A 25,711-nucleotide genomic window follows, 5' to 3' on the forward strand; every position below is an offset into this window, starting at 1 on the left:
CATAGAATCAAGTGTCTTATATCACTGTAATCCTTGGCTCAAGACGGTCAAAACGTATATCTCCGATTTCATTTCCGCCTGGGAAAATTTTCCGCCATTTTGAATTTTCTCAAAAACCTACTTTTGCGAACTAGTCCTAGGTTTTTCGTCCGATTGGAACCAAACCAGTGCAGAAATGTTCTCTGGAGTCTGAATATCAATAATTATCGAAAAAAAGTTGAAATTTCGATTCACGGTCGCTAGGGGGCGCCAAAACGTACGTTGTGGGAGGAGCCTATTTTACTAAAACGGCTATAACTCGAGAAATAAATGAGGTATCTTCACCAAACTCGGTACACATGTGTAATAGTTCAATTTGAGGTCACAGTAAAAAAATCGCGACGATTGAACAGTAGGTGGCGCTATAACTTGAAAAAAACATGAAAAGGGCTATAACCACCTGACCGTTTGTCCGATTGACTTGAAAATTGGTATGCAGTGTCTTGGTCCAAGGTGCCATGTATGCCTATGAGGACATTGACGTGTATCAAAAAACATGGCCGCCATCGGCCAATGAAGTTTGAGCACCTATTAGACAAGGTTAACGGAGGCTGATCGGAACGAAACTCGATGGGCTTGTTCGACTCATGGCCCAATAGGTCTGTAAGAATTTTGAAAGAAATTGGCCACTAGTTGGCGCTAACGAGTTTTTTCGGCTCTGTAATCACGTGGTGTTGCATACATCCACACAATATGCATATCAGTTGATAGATCTCCTCATACTGAACAACTTTGCCTCAAGAACCATTGCTGTCAATCAAACCGTTCATTTAATATTCGCAAACATGTTAAAAACCTACTTTTGCGAACTAGTCCTAGGTTTTTTGCCCAATCGGAACCAAACCAGTCTAGGACAATTCTCTGGACTCTCTAGATCAATAATTATCAAAAAAAAGTTGAACTTTTGCATTTGGATGGCTGTAATAGGGTCATTTATAAAATGGGCGTGGCAAAATACACTAAAAAGCCTATAAATCCTAAATGAAAACTCAAAACTTCACAAAAATTGGTGAGCATATGTCACATAACATCATTAACAAGCATGCCAAATTTTATGGACATCGGACCAAAGGTGGCACTATAACTGTTAAAAAGCTTTAAAACCACATATTTCCTATGGTAAATTGCCTGTATTGGCTGTAAATGGACTTTTCAATCTATTATTTCAGTGGTTAAAAGCTTTCTAAATAAATCTTAATGTCTTAAATGCTTATGTGCTTAAAGGCCTTAAATGCTTGAACCCCGATAAATGCTGCTTGCAGCTTTAATTATTATTATTATTATTATTCTGCCGTAAAACGCATCGTGCAGCCCAAACCGTAAGGGCTAGAGCTTTGAAACTTTGCCAGATGGTAGTACAAAAATCGAGGAGAGGTTATCAAATTATGACCTCGATTGGCCCATAGGTGGCGCTATAACAACCAAAAGCGCGAAACTGCTCATAACTCCTAGACCGTATGTCGTAGACTCAAGTGTCTTATATCATTGGAAAGCTGGACGCCTGACGAACAAAACGTATATCTCCGATTTCATTTCCGGTATGCAAATTTTTTCGCCATTTTGAATTTTGTCAAAAACCTACTTTTGCAAAGTAGTCTGTGGTTTTTCGCCCGATCGGAACCAAACCAGTGCAGAAATGTTCTTTACAGTCTGATTATTAATAATTATAGAAAAAAAAGTGGAAATTTCCATTCACGGTTGCTAGCAGACGCAAAATTAACGTTGTGGGAGGAGCCTGTTTTACTAAAATGGCTATAACTCGAGAAGTAAATTAGCTGCCTTCACCAATCTAGATACACATGTGTAGGAGGTCAGTCTGGGGTCACACTAAAAAAATCGCGTCGATTGGCCACATGGTGGCGCTATAATATGAAAGAAACATATAAACACCGGACTGTTTGTCCGAATGACTTGAAATTTGGTATGCAGTGTCTTTGTCCAAGCTGCCATGTATGTCTATGAGGACATTGGCGTATCTCAAAAAACATGGCCGCCATCGGCCAATGAAGTTTGACCACCTATTAGACAAGGTTAATGGAGTCCGATCGGAACGAAACTCAATAGGCATGTTTGGCTCAAGGCCATAGAGGTCTGTAAGAATTTTGAAAGAAATCGGCCACTAGTTGGCGCTAACGAGTTTTAAGGCTCTGTAATCACGTGGTGTTACAAATTTCATCAGAAAATGCATATCATTTGATAGATCTCCTCATGCTGAACAACTTTGCCTCTAGAACCATTGCTGTCAATCAAAGCGTTCATTAAATATTCGCGAACATGTTAAAAACCTACTTTTGCGAACTAGTCCCTGGTTTTTCACCCGATCGGAACTAGACCAGTCTAGGACAATTCTCTGGACTCTCTAGATCAATAATTATTGAAAAAAAGTTGAACTTTTGCATTTGGGTGGCTGTAACAGGGTCATTTAGAAAAGGGGCGTGACAAAATACACTAAAAAGCCTATAAATCCTAAACGAAAACTCAGAACTTCACAAATATTGGTGAGCATATGTGACATAACATCATTAACAAGCATGCAACATTTCATGGAGATCGGACTATAGGTGGCGCTATAACTGTTAAAAAGCTTTAAAACCATATATTTCCTATGGTAAATTGCCTGTATTGACTGTAAATGGTGTTTTCCATCTATTATGGTTACATGCTTGCTAAATAAAACTTGATAACTTTGGTGCTTAAAAACCCTTAAAGGCCTTAATAGCTTGAACCCCGATAAATGCTGCTTGCAGCTTTAATTAGGGGTTCAAGCACGAAGTGCTGAAACCCTATTGTAATTGTCCTGATTTTTAGGGGTTCAAGCACGAAGTGCTGAAACCCTATTGTAATTGTGCTGGTTTTTTTAGGGGTTCAAGCATGAAATGCTGAAACCCTATTGTAATTGTAAGGATTTGTAAAACGCATCGTGCAGGACAAACCGTAAGGCCTAGAGACTTGAAACCTGGCCAGATGGTAGGCCTCAATTTGGGGACAACCTATCAGAGTATGACCCCGATTGGCCCATAGGTGGCGCTACAGCGACCAAAAGTTCAAAATCACTCATAACTCTTAGACCGTTTGTCCCAGGATCAAGTGTCTTATATCGTTGGAATCCTTGGCCACAAAATGGCCATCTCCGATTTGGATGTAGGCAGGGGACATTTTCTGCTATGTCGAATTTTGTCCAAAACCTACTTTTGCGAACTAGTCCCTGGTTTTTCGCCCGATCGGAACCAAACCAGTCTAGGACAATTCTCTGGACTCTCTAGATCAATAATTATCGAAAAAAAGTTGAACTTTTGCATTTGGGTGGCTGTAACAGGGTCATTTAGAAAAGGGGCGTGGCAAAATACACTAAAAAGCCTATACATCCCAAAGGAAAACTCAGAACTTCACCAAAATTGATGAGCATATGTGTCAGAACATGGTGAGGAAGCATGCAGAGTTTCATGGAGATCGGACCATAGGTGGCGCTATAACTGGCAAAAAGCCTTCATTCTTATTAGGGGTTCAAGCATGAAATGCTGAAACCCTATTGTAATTGTAAGGATTTGTAAAACGCATCGTGCAGGACAAACCGTAAGGCCTAGAGACTTGAAACCTGGCCAGATGGTAGGCCTCAATTTGGGGACAACCTATCAGAGTATGACCCCGATTGGCCCATAGGTGGCGCTACAGCGACCAAAAGTTCAAAATCGCTCATAACTCTTAGACCGTTTGTCCCAGGATCAAGTGTCTTATATCGTTGGAATCCTTGGCTCAAGGCGGACAAAATGGCTATCCGATTTGCTCGTCCTTCAGGCGCCAATTTCGAATAAATTGCATTTTTTTGAAAAACCTATTTTTGCAAACTTCTCCTAGGTTTTTGGCCCGATCGGAACCAAACCACTGCAAGAATATTCTCTGGAGTCTGACAATCAATAATCATCCAAAAAATTCAAAATTTCAATTAACGGTCGATAAGGGGAACCAAAATATTTGATGGCACCAGGGCCACTTTTACTAAAACGGTTATAAATTGTGAACGGAAAGAGATTTTTTTGCTAAACTTGGGATACATCTTCCTGAGCTCAACCTGAGATCACTTGAAAACAATCGCAACAATTGGCCACTTGGTGGCACTATAAAACGGTTATAACTTGTGAACGGAAAGAGATATTTTCGCTAAACTTGGCACACGTTCATAAGCTCAATCTGAGTTGACATGAAAAAAATCGTGACAATTGGCCACTTGGTGGCGCTATAACAGTGAAAAAAATCATGAAAATAGCTATAAGCGCACCCAACTGTTAGTCTACTGAAAATTGGCACGCAGTGTCTTTGTCCAGGGTGCCATGATAGTCTATGAGAACATTGGTGTATCTCAAAAAACTCCATATACGTCATTGGCACAATGCCTTGAAGGAGCCTTAGAAGTTTCAAGCCAGTGTTTTTTCACAGGAGTGACCTAAGACTCCTGAATCCTTGCAGAGTCCAACAATACCAAACATGCCAGGTTTCGCCTTATGGTTTTTGTAAGTGTCATTTAGAGCTTTAAAAAATTGTGTTTATCTTCAAAGCCGTTAGTCCGATCGAGACAACAAAAAAACACAGGAAATTTGAAAACATAGGTAAATAGCTAAACAATAACGCCAAAATGTTAAAATTATGATAGGAACTGACAAAAAAATGAATTTAATCCAATCAATTTCACCCATGGATCATTTTGATGCTCTCACATGTTTGAAACAAACAATGATGGATTGTCATGAAATTTGTTTTGAATTGGGACTGGCGAATCCCCGTCCATACTGTCAATGACCATTCGCAAAGACCCGCCCACTTTAGTTACTGTTGCTATGTCTGACAAGCGACGCCACTCTCACACCACACCAAGTTCTCACGCAGTGAAAAATACATTGCGGATCAGAGAGGAGACTGCGCGCTGACAGACAAGTACTTTTGATATGAAACAAATGGCGCTTTTCCACTACAGCCAGCTCGGCTCGGCTCGGCTCGACTTGACTCGGCTTTGTTTGGTTTTCCACTGTGTAAAAGTTGTACCTGTACCTGCTTCCAGGTACTTTTTTTCGTACCACCTCCGGCGAGGTTCTAAGTGAGCTGGGGCAAGCTGAGGCGATACTAAAATGTGACGTGAAAACACGGCAGACTGCTGATTGGTCAGAGAGAATCGTCACTATTCACTGCGTCATCATTGCACGCGCCAGACGGAGTATCCTGAATAAAACAAAAACATCCAAAAACAGCATACACTCGATTTCCTCCATTGTCCATTGTGTGTGGCAGCGGATGTATCTCGCGTAGAAGATTAAGTCACGGCAGTTTCCTGCGGCGTCGCTATGACGACCAGGTATTATTGTGGAGGTACTATCTGCAATGGAAAACGGAGCGAAAAGCGAGCCGAGTCAAGTCGAGTCAAGTTGAGTTGAGCTGGTACTGGTAATGGAAAAGCGCCAAAAGTCTCACCTTTCAAATGTAGTCATTTTTTAGAGACATTTAAACAATAAATACCGCTTTGTGACTCTTTAATGTGTCTGACAGATCGCTGTAGACTCGAGGCTCAGTTAAAGCTGCTCATGAACCGATCATCTCTTCCTTCTAGTTAATTTATAGCATTAAAATAAACATGAATGAACATAAAAGGAATGTTGTTTTAAAGTGCTAAGACGTCAGTACACTTTGTTTTTCAAATTTAAATCCTCCAAAGTTAATCTACTAACTCTCCTGACTGCTTTGTGGGACAAAATATGGCGGATTATGATTAGTCAGATCACCTGTCAATCAAACGCCCTGCGAAGGGTCAATTGAGAATGCCCGTGCGCACAATCCTGATCTAATCGACAACTTTGCAGTTGCACATAGGAAAGCCCGGAAAATCCCGCTATAATGTAAGAGAGCATCTTTTTTATGTATTTGGACCTAGGCCTAACAATGTGTTATGGTGCGCTGTCACCAGTGTTTTTTTTTTGGTTTTTTTTGGTGAGCGTAGGCTCCTCCTGATTTTGTTAGTCATCTCATCTCTTATATGCTATGTATGATCATATCCTGCCCTATTCATGGTAGCCTACTCGCGGACATTGCGTCATCAATGTCATCAATTGCGTCATCAAGGGGCCCGCCTTGATAATCCTACTTAAGTGCCCGGTGTTGGCTCGTTACGCCACTGAATATAATTGTCTAAACTCCTTATCAAAATTACATATTTACAACAAATTTGACACATATATATAGGCACACTTTGAGTACTACTAATAAAAGTGGTGGAGATCAGGCAAGACTGTAAGAAGACTCAGGCAAAAAGGTGCTATAACTGTAAAAACGCTTTAAAACCATATATTTCCTATGGCAAACTGCATGTATTGGCTGTAAATTGACTTTTTCATCTATGATGGCAGTTGTTAAATGCTTGCTAAATAAAACGTAATGTCTTTTGATGCTTGTGTGCTTAAAGGCCTTAACTGCTTGAACCCCGATAAATGCTGCTTGCAGCTTTAATTATTATTATTCTTCTGCCGTAAAACGCATCGTGCAGCCCAAACCGTAAGAGCTGGAACCTTGAAACTTTGCCAGATGGTAGTACAAAAATCCTCCATTATCTATCTAGGAGAGGTTATCAAAATATGACCCCGATTGGCCCATAGGTGGCGCTATTATGACCACATTTACTAAATTGCTCATAACCCCTAGACAGTTGGTCCTAGATTCTCATCGAAGTGCTGAAACCCTATTGTAATTGTGCTGGTTTTTAGGGGTTCAAGCACGAAGTGCTGAAACCCTATTGTAATTGTACTGATTTTTAGGGGTTCAAGCACGAAGTGCTGAAACCCTATTGTAATTGTACTGATTTTTATTATTAGGGGTTCAAGCACGAAGTGCTGAAACCCTATTGTAATTGTCCTGATTTTTATTATTATTATTATTATTCTGCCGTAAAACGCATCGTGCAGCCCAAACCGTAAGTGATGGAGACTTGAAACTTTGCCAGATGGTAGTACAAAAATCGAGGAGAGGTTATCAAAATATGACCCCGATTGGCCGTAAAACGAGGAAAGGTTCAGAGATTATGACCTCGATTGGCCCATAGGTGGCACTACAGCAACCAAAAGCGCGAAACTGCTCATAACTCCTAGACCGTATGTCGTAGACTCAAATGTCTTATATCACTGGAAAGCTGGTATAAACGTATATCTCCGATTTCATTTCTGGTATTCAAATTTTTCCGCCATTTTGAATTTTGTCAAAAACCTACTTTTGCTAATTACTCCTAGGTTTTTTGACCGATCGGAACCAAACCAGTGCAGAAATGTTCTCTGGAGTCTGATTATCAATAATCGTTGAAATTTTGATTCACGGTCGCTAGGGGGCGCAAAATTAACGTTGTGGGAGGAGCCTATTTGACTAAAACGGCTATAACTCCAGAAGTAAATGAGGTATCTTCACCAAACTCAGTACACATGTGTAAGAGTTCAATCTGAGGTCACAGTAAAAAAACCGCGACGATTGGCCACATGGTGGCGCTATAACATGAAAAGAACATAAAACCGGCTATAGTCCGATTGACTTGAAAATTGGTATGCAGTGTCTTGGTCCAAGGTGCCATGTATATCTATGAGGACATTGGTGTATCTCGAAAAACATGGCCGCCATTGGCCAATGAATTTGAGCACCTATTAGACAAGGTTAACGGAGACCGATCGGAACGAAACTCGCTGGGCATGTTCGACTCATGGCCCTAGAGGTCTGTAAGAATTTTGAAAGAAATTGGCCACTAGTTGGCGCTAACGAGTTTTACGGCTCTGTAATCACGTGGTCTTGCACATATCCACACAATATGCATATCATTTGATAGCTCTCCTCATACTGAAGAACTTTGCCTCAAGAACCATATCTGTCAATCAAACCATTCATTAATTATTCGCGAATATGTTAAAAACCTACTTTTGCGAACTAGTCCTAGGTTTTTCACCCGATCGGAACCAGACCAGTCTAGGACAATTCTCTGGACTCTCTAGATCAATAATTATCAAAAAAAAAGTAGAAATTTTGCTTTTGGTTGGCTATAAGAGGATCATTTATAAAATAGGCGTGTCCAAATACACTCAAACGTCTATAAATCCTAAATAAAAACTCAGAACTTCACAAAAATGTATGGGCATATGTGACATAACATGCTAAAGAAGCATGGAAATTTTTATGGAGATCGGACCATAGGTGGTGCTATAACTGTTAAAAAGCTTTGAAAACCATATATTTCCTATGGTAAATTTCCTGTATTGGCTGTAAATGGACTTTTCCATCTATTATTTCAGTGGTTAAAAGCTTTCTAAATAAATCTTAATGTCTTAAATGCTTATGTGCTTAAAGGCCTTAAATGCTTGAACCCCGATAAATGCTGCTTGCAGCTTTAATTTTCACTATTATTTCTGCATTTATTTATTTATTTATTTCTACTTTTATTTATTTATTTATTTATTTATTTATCGTTCTGTCATTTTTAGTCCTTCATAGTTGATTGCCATATGCAAGTAAAATAATGACAAATGTTTTGTTTTGAAACAAAAAAGCTTGTTGAATTGCACTACTTGAAAAAAATATGCATTGCATTCACCTTGCTTGTATTTTTAGGGCTTGCATTTTTATGGGGTGAAATTCAACATGGTTGTATATTTAAGCTGTGAACATTTCAATTCAAAACATTTCACACACGTTTTCATTTTAAAAAATTCAATAATCCATATTCACCTTTCAGATTTCACTTCCAAAATATTCTTTCTGTTTAGAAATACAACTTATAAATATTCAACGGGCAATTTTCGGTCCATTTTATTTCGCTTCACAAATTCAGTGGTTTAAATTCAACAGAAAATTCAACATTTGACATCTGGGAACGGCAGGAATATCAGTGGATTGCCGATTGATAATCTCATAGCTGTTAGTCGACCTCACCAGCAGGAGGTGCAAGCGGCTGTTGACGAAGAACACACCAGCAATGGGTGAGAGAGTCATTCATAAAAACGGATTTACAGAAATGGAGCAAGCGGTTAGGGTTAGGGTTAGGGTTGTGATGATGATCAGGGCCAATATGGAAAAGCTGATGTTTAGATTTAAGTCTTCACAGTTAGTTTTGCACATGTAAGCAGCTTTCTCTACCGTGAACGAGATTATGCTATTCCCCGATGCTGATGTACAAACGAACTTCTAAATGAAGGTAGAAACGTCTGTACCAATGTCGTATGTATCTTTAGAGACGTTCCCTAAATGTGCGAATATCCAGTGTCAAGCCAACTTTATGCCAGTATTTCACTAGGAATCGCTTAGCGTGAAAATTTGTGCATTACGTTCATATATTCTGAGTCTGCTTGCCTGTTCCTATATCTAGTATAGCCTACATTCCCAATAAGGTGCGACTTTGGCCTTTTATATCACTGTATTAGCCCATTAAGCGTTAAGTGTCCTGATCGCAGGGGAATCCTGAAGAATTATGTATTGAGGGATTCTTACAAGATTTAACGTTTTATCTGTACATCAGCATCGGGGAATAACATAATAATCTCGTTCATAGTAGAGAAAACTGCTTACATGTGCAAAACTAACTGTGAAGACGCCCGCGCGTTTTGCTCGTTTTTTTTTTTTAGCAATGAAAATAAACACTAAATGCTCTGTTAATTTTGATCTTTCATTTTCGTGTAATACATCAATCGATCCTGTTCAGTTTCTATTTTTTTTCTGTATACTCACAATAAAAATAAAGTGTTTTGCTTTTTGACAAATAAAGAAAAATTAACATGATGCGATTTCTGCCTTCTCTCTGTCAGTAAACTCCCATTTGAAACGCGTTCGAAAATGATCTATAACTCCGCGAAAATTCAGTCAAACAGGCAAACAGACCCACGGGCATAAAGCTTGAGATCGCATCTTTTAAATGAAGTCATTTATATAAAAAACAAATATTCTCATCTTCTGTAATCTGTATAAAAAGAGAGCGACTCCTGTCGAGCTCATTACGACCTAATTCACAGTAATGTGACCACTCCCCGGAGAGCGCGTGCTATTCAAACGCAAATTCTGAGAACTATTTCATAGCTGTGAAACGCCCACATCAGCTGTAAACAAAGCGCGTCGCGACTCCTCGCGAGTGAGACATTATAGCCTACCTTATGGAGAAAAGATTCATCAGAACAGTGCTGATGAGGAGCAATATCTCCTGAAATGAGGAGCAGATTCCGCTGAGGAGTGAGGTAGGCTGTTTTCTTTTCTCACGTGTGGAATAACGTTATGGAATAACGTTAGTGTAGGCCTATGTAAACCGCAAAAAGATGAATCGCATTTCTATAATATGACTCGCCTTTCTGTGAGATGAATGAAGGGGACATATTTGTAAAGACTGTTTAGCCTAAATATGAATCGCGCGTCTGTGTGTGAAAGAATAAACTGCTTTGCTATAGCCTACTGAGATGAGTAAAAATCGACTGGAATATGTTGAAATAAAATGTATTTATATAAGCAACGTATTAAACTGCAAAAAAAATACTATTTTTGTCAAAAATAAATTCATAGACTAAGATGTTAGATGTTCCAATGTTGGCTATATTCAAACTAATGAATACATATGATAAAATGTAGGCCTATAATCTTTTTTTTTTTTTTTTTTTTACAAAGAAAGAGTACACTTGAAATATTGTTGAAATTGTAATTATTGTTGTAACTGTAACATTTTTAATAAAATAGCAAAACAAGAGAGACGTAAGCGAAATCTTAAATGGTCAATATAAGTCTTCTTCTAAATACATCTTTTGTCCTTGCATTGTGGCTCAGTCAGTTTCACACCTGAGTGAATGGCTAATTATGCAGAGTGGGTGGGATCCTTGTAATCTAAGGTGTAAACTACTCCTCCCCCTCGCATATTGGCTTTCCAAGCAAAACCTGTTTTACACCATTTAAATCAATGTATTTTTTTTTGTGAACGATAAAGCAAGACTATTTTTACATCATTTTGAAGCTAGAACTCAAAGGGACAATATCCATTAGTCAAAAGTCTTGTGGACACATATTTAATATGTGTTTTGTGGTCTTAATTCAGCAACTTTCATTTTAATTTTTTCCAATAACCACGCATAAACATTATTCTCTTAAAAATACAAACATCTACATACACGTTGCTCGCATATTATGGTAGCCCTGTTTGTGCTATATAGAGTGAATTTACACCTTTGCCATTAACATGTTTATAAATAACTGAAAAAAGCACAAATGCCAAGGCATGTCAGAACATCTCAAGGACCCCAAAAACAGCTTGGTCCCCAGAGGGTTAAATATAAACACAGCTTTGTGTCTTTATCAGCTTTTCCATATACATACTGGCCCTGATCATCACAAATACTTACTGTTTGGTCCATTTCTGTAAATCCGTTTTTATGAATGAATGACTCTCTCACCCATTGCTCTATAGTTTTCCTTGTCAACAGCCACTTGCACCCCCTGCTGGTGAGGTCGACTTACAGCTATGAGATTATCAATCGGCAATCCACTGATATTCATGCCGTTCCCGGATGTCAAATGTTGCTTTTTCTGTTGAATTTAAACCACTGAATTTGTGGAAGCGAATTTGTAAAGCGAAATAAAATGGACCGAAAATTGCCTGTCGAATATTATAGGATGTATTTTTAAAGAGAATGAATATTTTGGAAGTGAAATCTGAAAAGGTGAATATGAACTATTGAATTTTTAAAAATGAAAACGTGCGTGAAATGTTTTGAATTGAAATATTCACAGCTTAAATATACAACCATGTTGAATTTCAGCCCATAAAAATGCAAGCCCTAAAAATACAATGCATTAAAATGCAAGCAGGGTTAATGGAATGCATATTTTTTTCAAGTAGTGCAATTCAACAATCTTTTTTGTTTCAAAAACGTGTCATTATTTTACTTCCATATTACCATCCATTTTCAATGAGGAAGGGCTATTGTCACTATCATAGTCACAGTACTGCATGCAAATACAAAATGAATTGTGAAAGGATGAGTTTATAGACCTGTGTAATAGCGGCTTCATTGTCTGCCAGACCCAGCAGGAAGATTCTAGCCTTGTCAATTTTGACAGGAACTGTACGACCTCTCCACTCAACCTCACTCATCACAGCTGCCTGCTTAGCTCTTGTCTGAGAAATCAGTGTCTGAGAGAAAGGAAGAGAACAATTTTAAAGATGGTCACTCCACTGAAGAATCCTCCAACCAATTTTCTAAAATACAGGCTAAAAATTTAACCAATTGTAATTTCGTAAAAAAAAAAAAAAAAAAAAGAAAGTAAGAGGTTTGGCATGTAATTTTTTCCCAGAAAACACAAAATGTGTTTATATAGTATGTTAGACAAATAGACAGATAAATATATCGTTGGAGCTAGAATATCATAGCCTAAAAAGCAAGAACATGGTTATGAAGACAAGAAGATTGACCTCCAATTTTTCAGCCATCATGCCACCCCCTCCTCCTGCACTCAGTCTCATCTGCATGAGGTCGTTTATTGCATTCTGGTCACCTAGAGAACAAAGAGCATCTGGGCATGAAGGCTGTGGTTTGGACAAAGTAGTCAAAGTGCATGTATGTTTGGATGAATGTGAGCGTTTCCAAAGTCCATCTAAGTAAAGTCAGTTCACTCAGCGGCCATATTCGCAGGTTTCCTGAGAAGCCATTTCCAGTCATGCAGGTAGAGAAATTATCTACTTGCATTTAAATGGGGCAGACATTTTTGCAAAAAAAAAAAAAAAAAAGTACACATTTTGTCAGTTCTTTCCTGGAAATAGATCCCTTGATCTACGGTACAGATCTCATTGGCAATGCTAGCAGGATACTTGAGCTATTTTAATATGCAATAATAACATTTCAAATCAGGAAAATAATCTGACAACAACGTTTTTGTAAATTGTGCTTTTTAAGCTTAATTCAGTCAACCTTCTTCAGGCTTATATACCATGTCCATATACATGCTCTGGAGTAAACATACAGGCGACTGTTTTGAACTGAAAGTCGTATTTTTAATTCATATAGCTAATATATTGAGCATTGTGTTGTCTCAATTAATAAGGCAATTGTCTCTTACTACACTGAACAAAATTATAAATGCTGCATTAAATTATAAACTATAAATATAAATTATAAACGTGTTGCATTTATAATTTTGTTCAGTGTATAAGGTGACAACAGCTGCAACAAAGTGTAATGCTTTATCTCATTCATGCATGTTTGAGTGACCCACCTTAGACTTCAAATTGCCCCTATTAAGCCAATTCAAAGGTTCCAAATTTTGTTTTGGAGGTCTCCTACAATAGGTTTCCATGCATCCAAGGTCAAAAAAAAAAAAAGTATAATTTTTCTCATAATGTACATTGCAGAATGACCTTTTCTAACAGTGCCTGAGACTGTTCGATAAAGAATTCAGTCTCTCTAAATCCCTTCTATGTAACGATGGCATCGGTTTAACTATCAATTAGAGTCCTCGTCCTTTGGAAGAGCACACAAAGTCGATAGCGCAGAAAACAGTGTTGAGCATGTTTTTGCAATGCAGAAAACAACATGTGTTGTTTCGACATCACATACCAAACTCTTCTAGGCCTCAGTTCCAACTACAGTGTTTAAGGGAGAATTTACGGGCAGCTAATGAAGACCATTAGGGTGGCATTAAGCAAATCTGTTACAAACTTACATGGGTTCGTAGAGGAGGTAAGACTGGAATTACTGGTGACTTGTTTCAGGCAGTTCAGAATCGTTCTTTCTTTTAAAAGACAATTACTCCATTTATTGTGCTCTTTGAAACTTTGTGGACCTTTTTCATTCACAGACAGCTATAAAACACACATTAAAGGTTATCTGAAACAGTCTCAGTTTCTCACCAATGTTATATGCACAGTATCGGATGTTAGGTGAAATCTCTTCCACTCTCTGATAAAAAAGCACTGCTTGCTCCTCAGTAAAAGCACTTGCCAGTTTCTCATAGATGGTCCTGCAAACAGTCCAAAGAAATAAAACAATCTTTCACAAAATATACAGGATAAATATACACCAAATATTTTCAACTTTTTTTTAACAAGAAAAAATAAATAAATCATGTAAACAGCTATTTTAAGCCACTGTAGTGTTTCCCATTAATTACCTAGACTGCAGCAGCCCACCCCAATCGCTTCAGCTGAAAATATTTCTCATAACAAAAAAGCTCTAATGCTGTTTTGCACCATTGGTTTGGCAATGCATCTGTAAATCAGAATTAAAATATAAAAATCACAATATGGCTCCGCGCACTTCTTAAAACACAAAAGGCAGCAACGCAACTGGTTTTCAATGAGCCAAAGAGACCCCACGTCTACATCCCCTCCAGAAGCCTGCAGTCGAGAGGCACATCACTTTTGAGAATGTTTCCGTTCATTGTTTCTTGGTGGTGGAATGAGCTACCTAACCTTATCCTGATAGAAAAATCCCTGACAATATTCAAGTAACAGCTGAAATCTACTCTCTTCCATGAGCACTTAACTGTATCCTGTGGACTGATAAGGATTCTTAAATCTCAAGACCAATCTTTTTGTCTAAGCTGTTTTCTGTCTATATCTGTACAAATTGTGTCTAAATATTATTTTTTACCTGCCATCCAGTAATCTCAAAGAGTTTTGCTACTTTTTATATGAAACTAAATCTTTTTTTTTCTACTGTTTAATGTGATGTGACAGATGTAGAGAGAGAGAGAGAGAAAAACACTACTGTCAGATAAAAGTAAAGAACCAAATATTCAAACTACAATCAACAGCACAAATAAATACAAAAGAGCAAGATACAAAAAATAAATGGTGCTTTTCAGGTAGGTCTAACAGTAGTTTTTAAGGTATACAAATTGAGTAATCAAACGTAAAACCACATTGCATATAATCGTCACTGTATAAATTAATTAAAGATGAATCATTATTAAAGTTACAAAAGCTATTCAGTCAAGAGCAGCGAGTGATTTCCTTGTCTTTTGTTATTTGATTAACATTAAAAACAGACAGCAGGAATATTAGACTGCTGTCATTTTAAGAAATGCATGGATCTAGTTTACTTATACTGATACACGTGTTGTCTTTCTTTCTCGACCGTTTACATTCACTTAAGACATAACCGACTATGTTTGCTAGGATACTCACCAAGACGGACATGCTGACATAATTTTTTGTGAATTTGTCCCTTCAAGCACAAGACTAGAAAGAGAACTCAATATTTGCTCGCTGTCTTGAGACGCGGCTTTCCGTTTGCGCACATCGGATGAGCGCGCACACTAGGGCTGGGTAAAAAATATCGATTTGAAAAAATATCGTCATCCTGTTTTCAGTGATGAATGAATGGAACATTGTTGCACGCATCCCATTCAATAAATCGCAATAATCTTTGTGCTTTGTTATTATTAATATGAAAAAGTCTCAGATTTCAAACTACGTCCATTTTCTTATGAAATTCAAAAACATAAATACCGTTTTGGTGCTGTGGCGTAAGATCGCTCTGGCTCAGCTCAGGAGAAGCAGCAGCGCGGAGCGCACACGATCTTCTCTTCCGGCTTAATAATATCAGTTACAGCGCGAGATAAACATGAATGAGCATCTGAAAGTGTGTTAAAAGGTAGAGTTCAACTTATCGAAGCCCGTATCATGCTCAATCAGTGTTTCAACCGTGGAAAGACGTTAGTAAACAATGTCATGTAACGTCACATTTACCTCAGAAAAACCATATCCAGTGACCATAAACTCGTTAGTCAGCTAGAAAAATTAACTCTAGAGAAGCATTTTGTTAAATATATGCACCATATTACATATTAATTATAATTTTTAATGTTCTTCAATATTTAATGCATGTTTGAATAAATCTGGAAAGTTTTTTTTATGACAGCCACAATTTATAAAAATAAATAAGTGTATTTTAAGTGTTTGTATACAAATCAGTTAATTTTTACCTTCAATATTATAGTAGGCTAATGAAGCCTATAGGCTACAACTGACTCCCATAGTTTACAATAATAGCTAAGAGATTTGTTTTCCTTGAGAAAATTTGCAATGTATTGTTGTACCTGATATCCAAAATAATCGATATTGAATCGAATCGTAATCGAAATCGAATCAAATTGTGAAATTTGTGTCAATACCCAGCCCTAGCGCATACAAATCTTCTCTCTTTCGTGTCCTCTTATACTTGAATGTTTAAATTAGCAAGGCTTAAATGAGTTTAAACAGATAGCAACGTGTGCCGTTCAGGTCTTACCTGTGCTCGCACGCTACCAACACCCAGGTGATAACGCAGTAAATGACTGGTCATATTAGAGCATATGGCACTTGCACTGAACAAAATTTAGGGGAAGCTATTGGCGCTTTTCCACTGCATGGTACGGCTCGACTCGACTCGGTACGGCACGGTTCGGTTCGCTTTAGCTCGGTTGCTTTTCCACTGCAGTTAGTACCGCTTCAAAGTGGGTGGGACTGATCGTTATAGTTGCCGTCTCTACTGCCATGATATCATCATATTAAATGCCAATTTTTCATTCCGTGTTTCCCCATCCACTCCTCGGCAACCAACGAGAGGAACGTCTGCACCTCGTCCACTGACCACGATTCAGCCATTTCTTTTTTTTAAGTTTATACTCTTTTTTTTTTTTTTTTTTTTTAAGCAAATACTTTTAAAACAGGCGCTACAGCGCTGGCTGTTGTCTACTGGCTATTTAAATCTAGCGGGTTTAGTGTCTCGTGTCGTAAATACAATGACGCTGGTAGTGATGATTCTGTCTGACCAATCAGTGATCTGCAGTGTTTTCACGTCACATTTTAGTATCGGTACGGTATGCTTGGAACCTCAACAGAGGTGGTACCATTTAAAGCGAGCCGAAGCGAACCGTACCGTACCATGCAGTGGAAATGCGCCAAAAGTGAGCCGTACCGTACCATGCAGTGGAAAAGCGCCAAAGCGTGCCGTACCGAACCGAGCCGTACCGTACCATGCAGTGGAAAAGCGCCATATAATCCATATCCATCGACAAACATATATTAACCTAACTGTCTGTTTTATGCATTATTTTACAACAAACCATATTATCTGGTATATATTATATTATATGCGTCATCAGATTTTAGATGAACCGCAGTGTCAAACCATGGGTGGAGAGTAGTGTTGTCACGGTACCAAAATTTCAGTATTCGGTACCGATACCAGTGAAAATCCACGGTTCTCGGTACCAATTTCGGTACCAAAGCTTAATTTAGATTAAATTTACATAATTATATTAAAGTGTATATCACAGTTACAAAGATGGAAACTGTAGTATTAAAAACACTTTACAATAAGATTCCATTTGTTAGATAACATTAGATAAAATGACCTAACAAAAAAACAATAGCCTAGTTATATACTGTCGCAATTATTCTCCTTTAGGGGTTAATTTAAAAATACATTTTTAAAATCAAAAGTTAACATTATTTCTGTTAACATTATTTAATGCACAATGAATGAAGTGAACAAACATGACCAATCAAGTGTTTGTATTAAATAACATTCACAAACATTAATTAATGTTGTAAAAATATATTGTTCACTCAATGTGTTATGTTAGATAACGCATTAAGTGATGTTAATGAATGGTATCTTATTGTAGCATTACCAAACTATACAGGAGATAAAATATGTTTTATTTGACTTGACTATACTTTTATTTAATCCAAAACTGTATTCATATTTAACTTTAAAAGGGCTTTTTAAACCTGCTAAGAGTTATCCAGCCAAGAATAAGACTAGAACTGCTTTTCTGACGGACTGATATTAAAGGCAGGGTAGGTAGGACTATATAAAAATAAAAGATCCAAATTTGTTAAAACTTTGTATATATATCGATACATAATTAAAATGTAAGTACTCTGAAAAAAAGAGTATAAAAATCAAGTGACTCTAGACCGTTTAATCTGTATTAAACACAGCTCATTATTTCGATTCGGGACGAATCAAAGGATTGGCTTAGGCGACTGTCACTCTCTCTCGCAACCATGGCAACCACCCTTTTGCCACGGGATCTGCCCACTTGCGCGCGCACGTTTGATTTGAGGAATTCGAGAGGCACGGAACCTAGGAATAGCAAAACAATGGCAGAGAAAGAGCAATCAAAATTCACATTACCGGCATGCAGTTAGTGAAGGCAAACAAGGCAAAAAAAGAAGACAGTACAAGAAAAGGTAATGAACAAAAAGTCTTTGGATAAACAAAGAAATAAAACGCGTGTCAATATCATCGTGGCTTTCCAGCGACCACCCCGTCCTCAGCCTCTACTTCCTCGGACCCTAGTTGCACGCCACGGCCTCTTGCACGACCTCCTCTGCTTCGCCCTAAAATTATTTTTATTTTACAAAAGGACATTTTACAAACCTACATTTTGCGCATGTGCTCCTGCATGCACTTTTCCAGTCACAACACAGCAATCAAAGGAGGACGCGCTGAAAACTGTAATGCTGTTCTCTTCCTTCATAACTCGTACTGAGAATGTTTGAGTTGCAGAGGAATTTGTGACTGTTTCAGCTGTTCAACCACATCAAAGTTTCGTAATTAGTAAGTCCGTGCTTTTTCTCTTTTTGTTCTTATGTGCTGAAGGGCTGCTGTGCCTTGGTGAAACGGTGTTTGTACGTACGTGAAGAGCTCTTTTCCAAAACGCCATAAACCTAAAAAGCTGCCTCAAAGAACCAGCAAAAGTAATGATTATGAATGTGTAAAATATTGCAATAAGACATTTTAATTGTTTATTAATTTCTGTGTCGGCTGCAAAGATGAAGTTGACGATATTTGACTCGCGATCTTCGCAGTAGGCTAGTGAACGCATGCACCGGAGAAATGCACATTTAGGCTACATAGTTTTATTTTGTTTTGGATGGTTTTGTTTAGAACCAGATTTCTGTAAATATATTCCACATTTTTTAGGCCTGTGAGGCGAGGCTACGGTTCGGTTCACGATGATATAATCTCCAGTTCAAGCACCTTATGTTGTGATTGATAGCCTATATTTACTTTATGTATTTAATCCAGGAATGAAAATATTAATGAATTAATGAAAAAAATATATATTAAAATTAAGATACAATTAATACAAAACGAAATTCGTTTTAAAGAAAGGCTTTGTGCTTTCTGTTTTGAGGTCTCTGTTAAAGTTTGAAAGTCTTAGTGCAGCTTTCAGAGCGCTCGCGTCCATAATGGAGAACTGTCAAGTAATATTGTTTTTTCCTCATAAATGCAAACACGAAAAATAAAAGACAAAAACTTTTTTAAAAAGACAAACCATAAATTTAGAAAAAAAAAAAGAAAAAAAAGATGGATTTATAGCGTTTTGGGGGAAAAATGAATGGATTTATACCGTTTTGAAAATGTTATTTTTTTTTTACTTTGAATTGATCATCAACAATATTGTTGTTTGATTTAATAATCACTGTTGCAAGAAGTGCCTAGTTAAGTTTTTTTTTTTTTTTTTTTTTTTTAAGTGGAAAAAGTAGGGGCTGCCACAGATTATGTTTAGTTAGCTCCTTTATTGTTTTTTTCTATAGCCTAGAATAATATAGGTCAAATGCAGCAAGTCAAAAGACCAACTGGACCTTCTTTGCCAGTTTGCTCACATTTCTTTGAAGGATGGCAAAAATATCGCCTGAATATCGATATCTAGATATTGGAAAAAAATATCGAGATATTCATTTTTGTCAATATCTCCCACCCCTACATGCAGAACACCATATATGTTATGAATCTTACACGAAATTCATCTTCATCACAATATAACTGATGGTAATGTAAAAAAGTGTATCAATGCAACCTGTTTTTAGCTTATATAACTAGCTCGTTAGCGAATCAAAAAATATATATTTTAAATTTACCAATATCAATATGCAAGCTTGATAGTGAGTACTAAAATACATCTTATTTGTTTATATTCATAAGCAATTAGTGTTAGATTTTTTTATTACATGTGATTCTGACATGATGTCACTACATGCACTGTGCTCCTTCCTCTCTGCTTGTCTCAGGTAAATAATGCGTCTTCAGCTCAGCGGTTGGAGTCGCGCGTTCATGTGTTTTGGGGGCGTGGCTTTGGAAGGAGCCCAGAAGGGAGGGGGTGGAGTGAATGGAAATAATGAACTGTCTTTAAAACAGTCGTGAGAGGTCTACAGACACTCGATTTTTATACTTTCTTTTTCAGAGTACTTACATTTTAATTATGTATTGATATGTACATAAAGTTTAAACAAATTTGAAAAAGAAGTTTTTTAGACCATTCCTACCTACCCTGCCTTTAATGACGGCTTTTTATTTCTCATCTCCATAAATATATCTAGTAGTAAAGCTAATGCAAGGGCTAGAAATCAATTAATAGGCCTATGTCACACTTCCTCGTCGTCATGGAGAGCGCAGTTCGCACAAGCGTTTGTAGTACTCCCGTGGCGTCTGTCGTTGCTATGCATCCATGAACGCGCATGGAAAAGCGAGCGCGCCGCTTCTATTATGAGCGCGCTTGCCGCGCGCCATTTGAAATAACATATCTGCACGCGCAAAAACATCAGCACCACATCAGCAGCAGCACCGCCGATCGCCATCAGCGCTTTTATGAAGAGGACGCAACTGCACGCGCTTCGGGCATGCACGCGCATCAAGTACCGGGTTTGAGAAAACCTGGTACCGTGACGTTTAAAAAAAAAATAGTACCGACTTGGTACCGAAGTACCGGGTCTTTTGACAACACTAGTGGAGAGCAGTACAGTTCGATTTTTTACAGAGAACCTTTACACCCTCACTGTCTACCGAGATCATCTATTCAATGTACTACTAGTTATAGCACGAAATAAATATGAACAAAGGAAGAAAAATAAAACGTAAGAAAAAATAAAACGTACTTAAATGTATCACGCAGCGGAAAGATGTCAATAAAACTACTAATTAATTTAACAAATTCCTAGTTTTTTTTGCCGATATTGTAGATGGTTCAATGTTGTTAGACATCGGGTCACTTGTGAGTAGGGCTGGACCCGAATATTCGAATGTTCGAATATTCGTTCGGTGGGTTGGTATTCGATTTGAAAATTTGACATTCGAATATTCGTTTTTGTTTTGTTTGTTTTTTGCACACCTGGGAACCCCCGCGAAACGGTTCTCATTCACGCTTGAATAAGGCCTGCAACACACAGGCTGCGTGGCATGTCCGTTTTTATTTCGGCTCCCATGTTAACAGGTTGGAGTTTGCACACTGCCTGCATGAGACACGCGTCTCAGGCGCGGCTCGAGCCATGCGGAAAACGCGTGCATGCTAGAAATAGAACCGACGCCGGGAGTGTTCTCTGGCTAGAGCGCAGAACAGCGGAGTTTGTATGGACCGAAGTGCATGTCTGAGCTTGTGTTTTGGGTTAAGCTGCCTTGCTTTGACATTGTGGAAAATAGAATAATAGAAACAAAATGTATTAACCTTTTTACCCCTTATTATCAATCTAAATTAATCTCGTTTTTAATTTAACTTAATTTCGTTTTTCTTTATTTAAATTTTGTTTTTCTTTATTTAAATTTTGTTTTTTCTTTATTTAAATTTCATTTTTCTTTATTTAAATTTCATTTTTTCTTTATTTAAATTTCGTTTTTCTTTATTTAAATCTGCCCTTTACTGTGTCAGTAATTTGTTAGTCAGAAAAATATTAGACTACCTTAAAAGTATTGCTTAATTTAACAGACCTGTGTGTGCGCATTTTATATCACTAGTGCAGTGTCCGTTCTCGTTCTCATATAAGCCCTGCCCGCGTGAGGCGCACCGCTTCCCGCTCGCGCTGTTCTGTAGTTTACTAAAAGTTTATTAATTCTGAACGTGTCGCGTCTCACGTGTCCATCTATATTGCACCAAATGCAACACTGCACTCCCTTGTGAAGTCGATTGGATGAACGGTTCTCGAAATAATCAAAATGCAAACGGATATACAGACACAGAGATTCCTGCCTTTATTAGAGAGAAGAATATGTTCAGCACCCTCTCTCCGAAGCTTCGAATATTCGATGTTCATTACTACCGAAGCTTCGAAGCTCAAAAAATGGTATTCGGACCAGCCCTACTTGTGAGATCACCAATATAGGTTATATCATCATATTGCCCAATCCTGAGATACTACCACAACTAAAAAGAGATTTGAGTTCACTTTAAAGATCAGCTACAAGTTAGTAAAAATACTTTTTTTTTTTTTTTTTTACTGTGTTCAGGTTTTTATTTTGCTCTCAAAGTGCACACGATGTTACGCATTTTTTTAGGCCAAAACATTTTTTGTCACTTACAGCAAACATCTCCTCACTATGTGCTAGCTGCCTGTCCCCTGAACACACTGTAAAAAAAAATGCAGTCTCTGTAGACAGCCCAGGCTCCACAAACGGCAACAAAAACAAACTGGGCTAACCCGCACCACGAAACATAAACTGTTCCAGCCAATAATCGACAAGAAGGATTTGGGGGTGGGGTTTGGGGGGTTAGTGCACGGATGAGGAGGAAGGAGGGTCTAGCTAGCCTCCGTTTTGTTTGACAATACTTAGAACGTCAACAAGTACCACAGTCTCACAAAATCCTGTGGGAAACACTGCACTGGCTATAAAAAGGTGCACAAAGACAGACAATACCTCATGAAAAAAGTTAAGGAAAACAATGGTCAATTACAACCTCACCAATAAGTAGACATGGTCATACAATAATGATACAGTAATGGTGTCTGCAGAGTGCAACAAATGCATAGCAATAAAAAATTGAGAATAAAAGGAAGCACTGACTTGCACTTGTTAAAGGCCTCCATTGCAGATTTCCATTCCTGCAGCTCAAACTGAACCATTCCAGTAAGATAAGCAGTATAAGCCTGCGGAAAACATCAAACACACTTACAGCGGAACATCAGCAACTATTAGTGGACATAAAAACGTTGTGTAAAACTTCTTCTGATGTTCTCCCTGAAATCACATTGGGGAAAAAAATTATCAAATCAAATGCATCTTTGACCAACCTGAGCCTCAAGTTTGGTCTTTGCGTCCACACGAGGACTTTCACACAGCTTCTCCAGCTTCTCCCCATGTTTGGCGGCCTTTCGCAGGCGAGCCAACAGATGAAAACGCTTTCGGGGCTCAGTGTTAGCTTCCTGTTTCAGCTGCATGGCATAACTCCATGCTCTTTCTGCTTCAATTAACACTAACAAGAGATGTCTGGAGTAGACAGATAGAGATGGGGAGAGGAAGAGAGACTAAGACCAAAGATAAAGCATCTTGCTTTAAGTGCACATTTTTTTAAGTGCTAAATTACCTGTTGTCTGAAAGCATCTCCATAGTCACTTTCTTGCCAGTAAACTTGTGTCTATTGCCCATTTTAAAGCCCAGAGTCTTTCTCAATCGACGCAGTCGTCGGGAGCAATAACCCCTTTGGTGTCAGAGGAGAGGATCAACATTATTTCAAGACAACTTTGTTATTTAACTGAAAAAAAAGGTGTCCTTGCTACCTCCCCTCTGCCTTACCTGTAGCGCTGGTAATCTCCATGCCTAAGCCCATGCTGTTGCTGAGAGTCCTTAATGATCTGCAAAACTGAAGTCATTGCTAAGGACAATAAACCCAGGACATTTCAATTCAAATACAGCATGCTAGGATTTTAATGTACTACCAAGAGTGTACACAGCAAGAAATACATATTAAAACGAGACAGTATAACACATCTCTCAGAAAAGGGCTCAATTTGGCTTTCCATTAAATCATTATCCACCAAAGTCATAATCCACTACTTTAATCAACACTCATAAATATTTATGAAAACCCTATTGAATCTCTTAATTATACAGAAAATAATTTTCTACTCAGTACTTCTGAGATCAAGTGACACGTATCCCATTAGACCCCCGTAGCAGCCGTCCTCCACTAAACTGCTGCTTTAATGCTACTCTCCAGCACTAGCTAACTGACACCGTGAGTTTAACATTGAGGATACTCTCCAGGCCAAGACTTCCATCGATGCTGTTCTCTTTATTTTCCTCCATTGTCGATATTTTCACCTCATTCTGCCTCTCAGCGGCCATTTCTCAGCAAGCACACGTCTGATGAACCTTCAACCAGCGGATGAGGATAATCCGTCTTCTTCTTCTATTGTGTCACAAACTAAATAGCATTACCGCCACCTACTGAGCTGTAGCACGAAAAAAAAAAAAAAAAAAAAAACTACATTCATGATACTATAAAAATGTATTTTAGATAGGTTAACTGGTTGCTTAAGGGGTTATGTGCTTTATTTCTGTATCCACAAGCCTGAATTTCTTTCCAAGCGAGTTTGTTAATTAGTGGTTGACAAAGAATATAACTAGTTACTTGCGTGAATTAAGAGTGATTGGGACAGTTTATGAATTTCAGCCTTATGTAAAGTTTCTTGCCATAAAGTAAAAACATCAGCCCAACACATAATACGTTTATCTAATACTGAATATGTTACCTATCCATTTGAACTGGAAACAAGTTTATATTGTGAAAGGATGTATGACATACACTTTTATGTAAACAGCCCCCTTATTATGAAAACTAGCAAAAGCTTAAAAGCATATTATGCATTTAAGGGTCAGCATCCTGTTTGATGGCTGCCGCCACCTACATGATGTCACACAAATGAGGATATCCAATTTTGATTATGAGGTCACAGCTTGGTCTCAGTAAAAAAGTTGATTTTTTTAAGTTTATCTTGCTCATTAGGCAAGAAAATAAACTCTGTATAGTTATATTGTCCCATTTGCCCTTATGTTCCAATCACCCTTAATTCCTACAGATTTTTTATTATATTACTGGTGACATCAATCTGACTAAATAATGGGTAGTAGCCTAGTAAATAATTAAAGAAAGATGTGGCCTATTCACGCAGCCGATTTCAATGGCTACCCAGGTAATTTTGAGCAGTTTTATTTTTTCGGGTTCAAGAAGATAGGTTTTTTTGCGGTGTTCATCACCATGGTTATTTAACGCTAACCTGCTCTGGAGCAAAGTCACTCCCCCTGTATCCAGTAGCAGCTCCGGACCATAAATTTAGGTAGGGCAGATTATGGATTTTAGCGCTAGTTTATGATACATTTTTTGTAAACTTAATACATTCTAATCGCTGAACACATGCAGACACACTTTTGGCAAAGGTCTAACGTCCTTGCGTTATTCAGCCTGAGGGTAGAGCTCTAATGTTGATTGACAGGCACACATAGGGCCCCTATCACACACACGGTGCAATGAAAGTGTTTTTTGCTAGTTTCAGCTCGACGTTATCATTTTCACATCCTGCGCCATGTTGTTTAAATAGCAAATGCATTTGCGCCCAGTTGTGCACCCATGGGCATTCTGGTCTGAAAACGAGGAGTGTTCGGGCGCATTGTTGGTGCGTTGCTATTTTGAGGCAACTGAAATAGACTGCGCCATTGACCAACTGAAACCTGGTCTAAAGTCAATGGCACAATATTTTTTTGTTCTTTAAAGAGTGCGTTAGTAATATGCACCTATAGGCGGGTCCACAATTCCACCATGTAAATAGCAAATCTGCCATGGCGCGAGCGCAACTAGCTTTTAAAGGGAATGGGAGATGAAATTCTGATTGGTTTATTGCACGTTACGCCCAAAACACACCCATTACTCATTA

At 38.1% G+C, this 25,711-nt stretch overlaps 1 protein-coding gene across 1 annotated transcript in view; it reads right to left on the minus strand.

The window, feature by feature from the left end:
- The window catches only part of srp68 (signal recognition particle 68), an 80,255-nt gene extending 56,061 nt beyond the window's left edge, over nt 1-24,194 (minus strand). Inside the window, exons 1-8 of the mRNA XM_084129377.1 lie at nt 24,038-24,194; nt 23,574-23,640; nt 23,365-23,478; nt 23,072-23,267; nt 22,845-22,927; nt 13,922-14,031; nt 12,488-12,570; nt 12,068-12,208 (exon numbers count right to left, since the gene is read on the minus strand). Coding sequence (XP_083985503.1) covers nt 12,068-12,208; nt 12,488-12,570; nt 13,922-14,031; nt 22,845-22,927; nt 23,072-23,267; nt 23,365-23,478; nt 23,574-23,640; nt 24,038-24,125 — 882 coding nt within the window. The 5' untranslated portion in view covers nt 24,126-24,194. The remainder of the gene's footprint in view (nt 1-12,067; nt 12,209-12,487; nt 12,571-13,921; nt 14,032-22,844; nt 22,928-23,071; nt 23,268-23,364; nt 23,479-23,573; nt 23,641-24,037) is intronic.
- Between the last annotated feature and the right edge of the window lie 1,517 nt (nt 24,195-25,711).

Source organism: Abramis brama, assembly GCF_963993115.1.
Source record: "Abramis brama genome assembly, chromosome: 11".
Lineage (NCBI taxonomy): Eukaryota > Metazoa > Chordata > Actinopteri > Cypriniformes > Leuciscidae > Abramis > Abramis brama.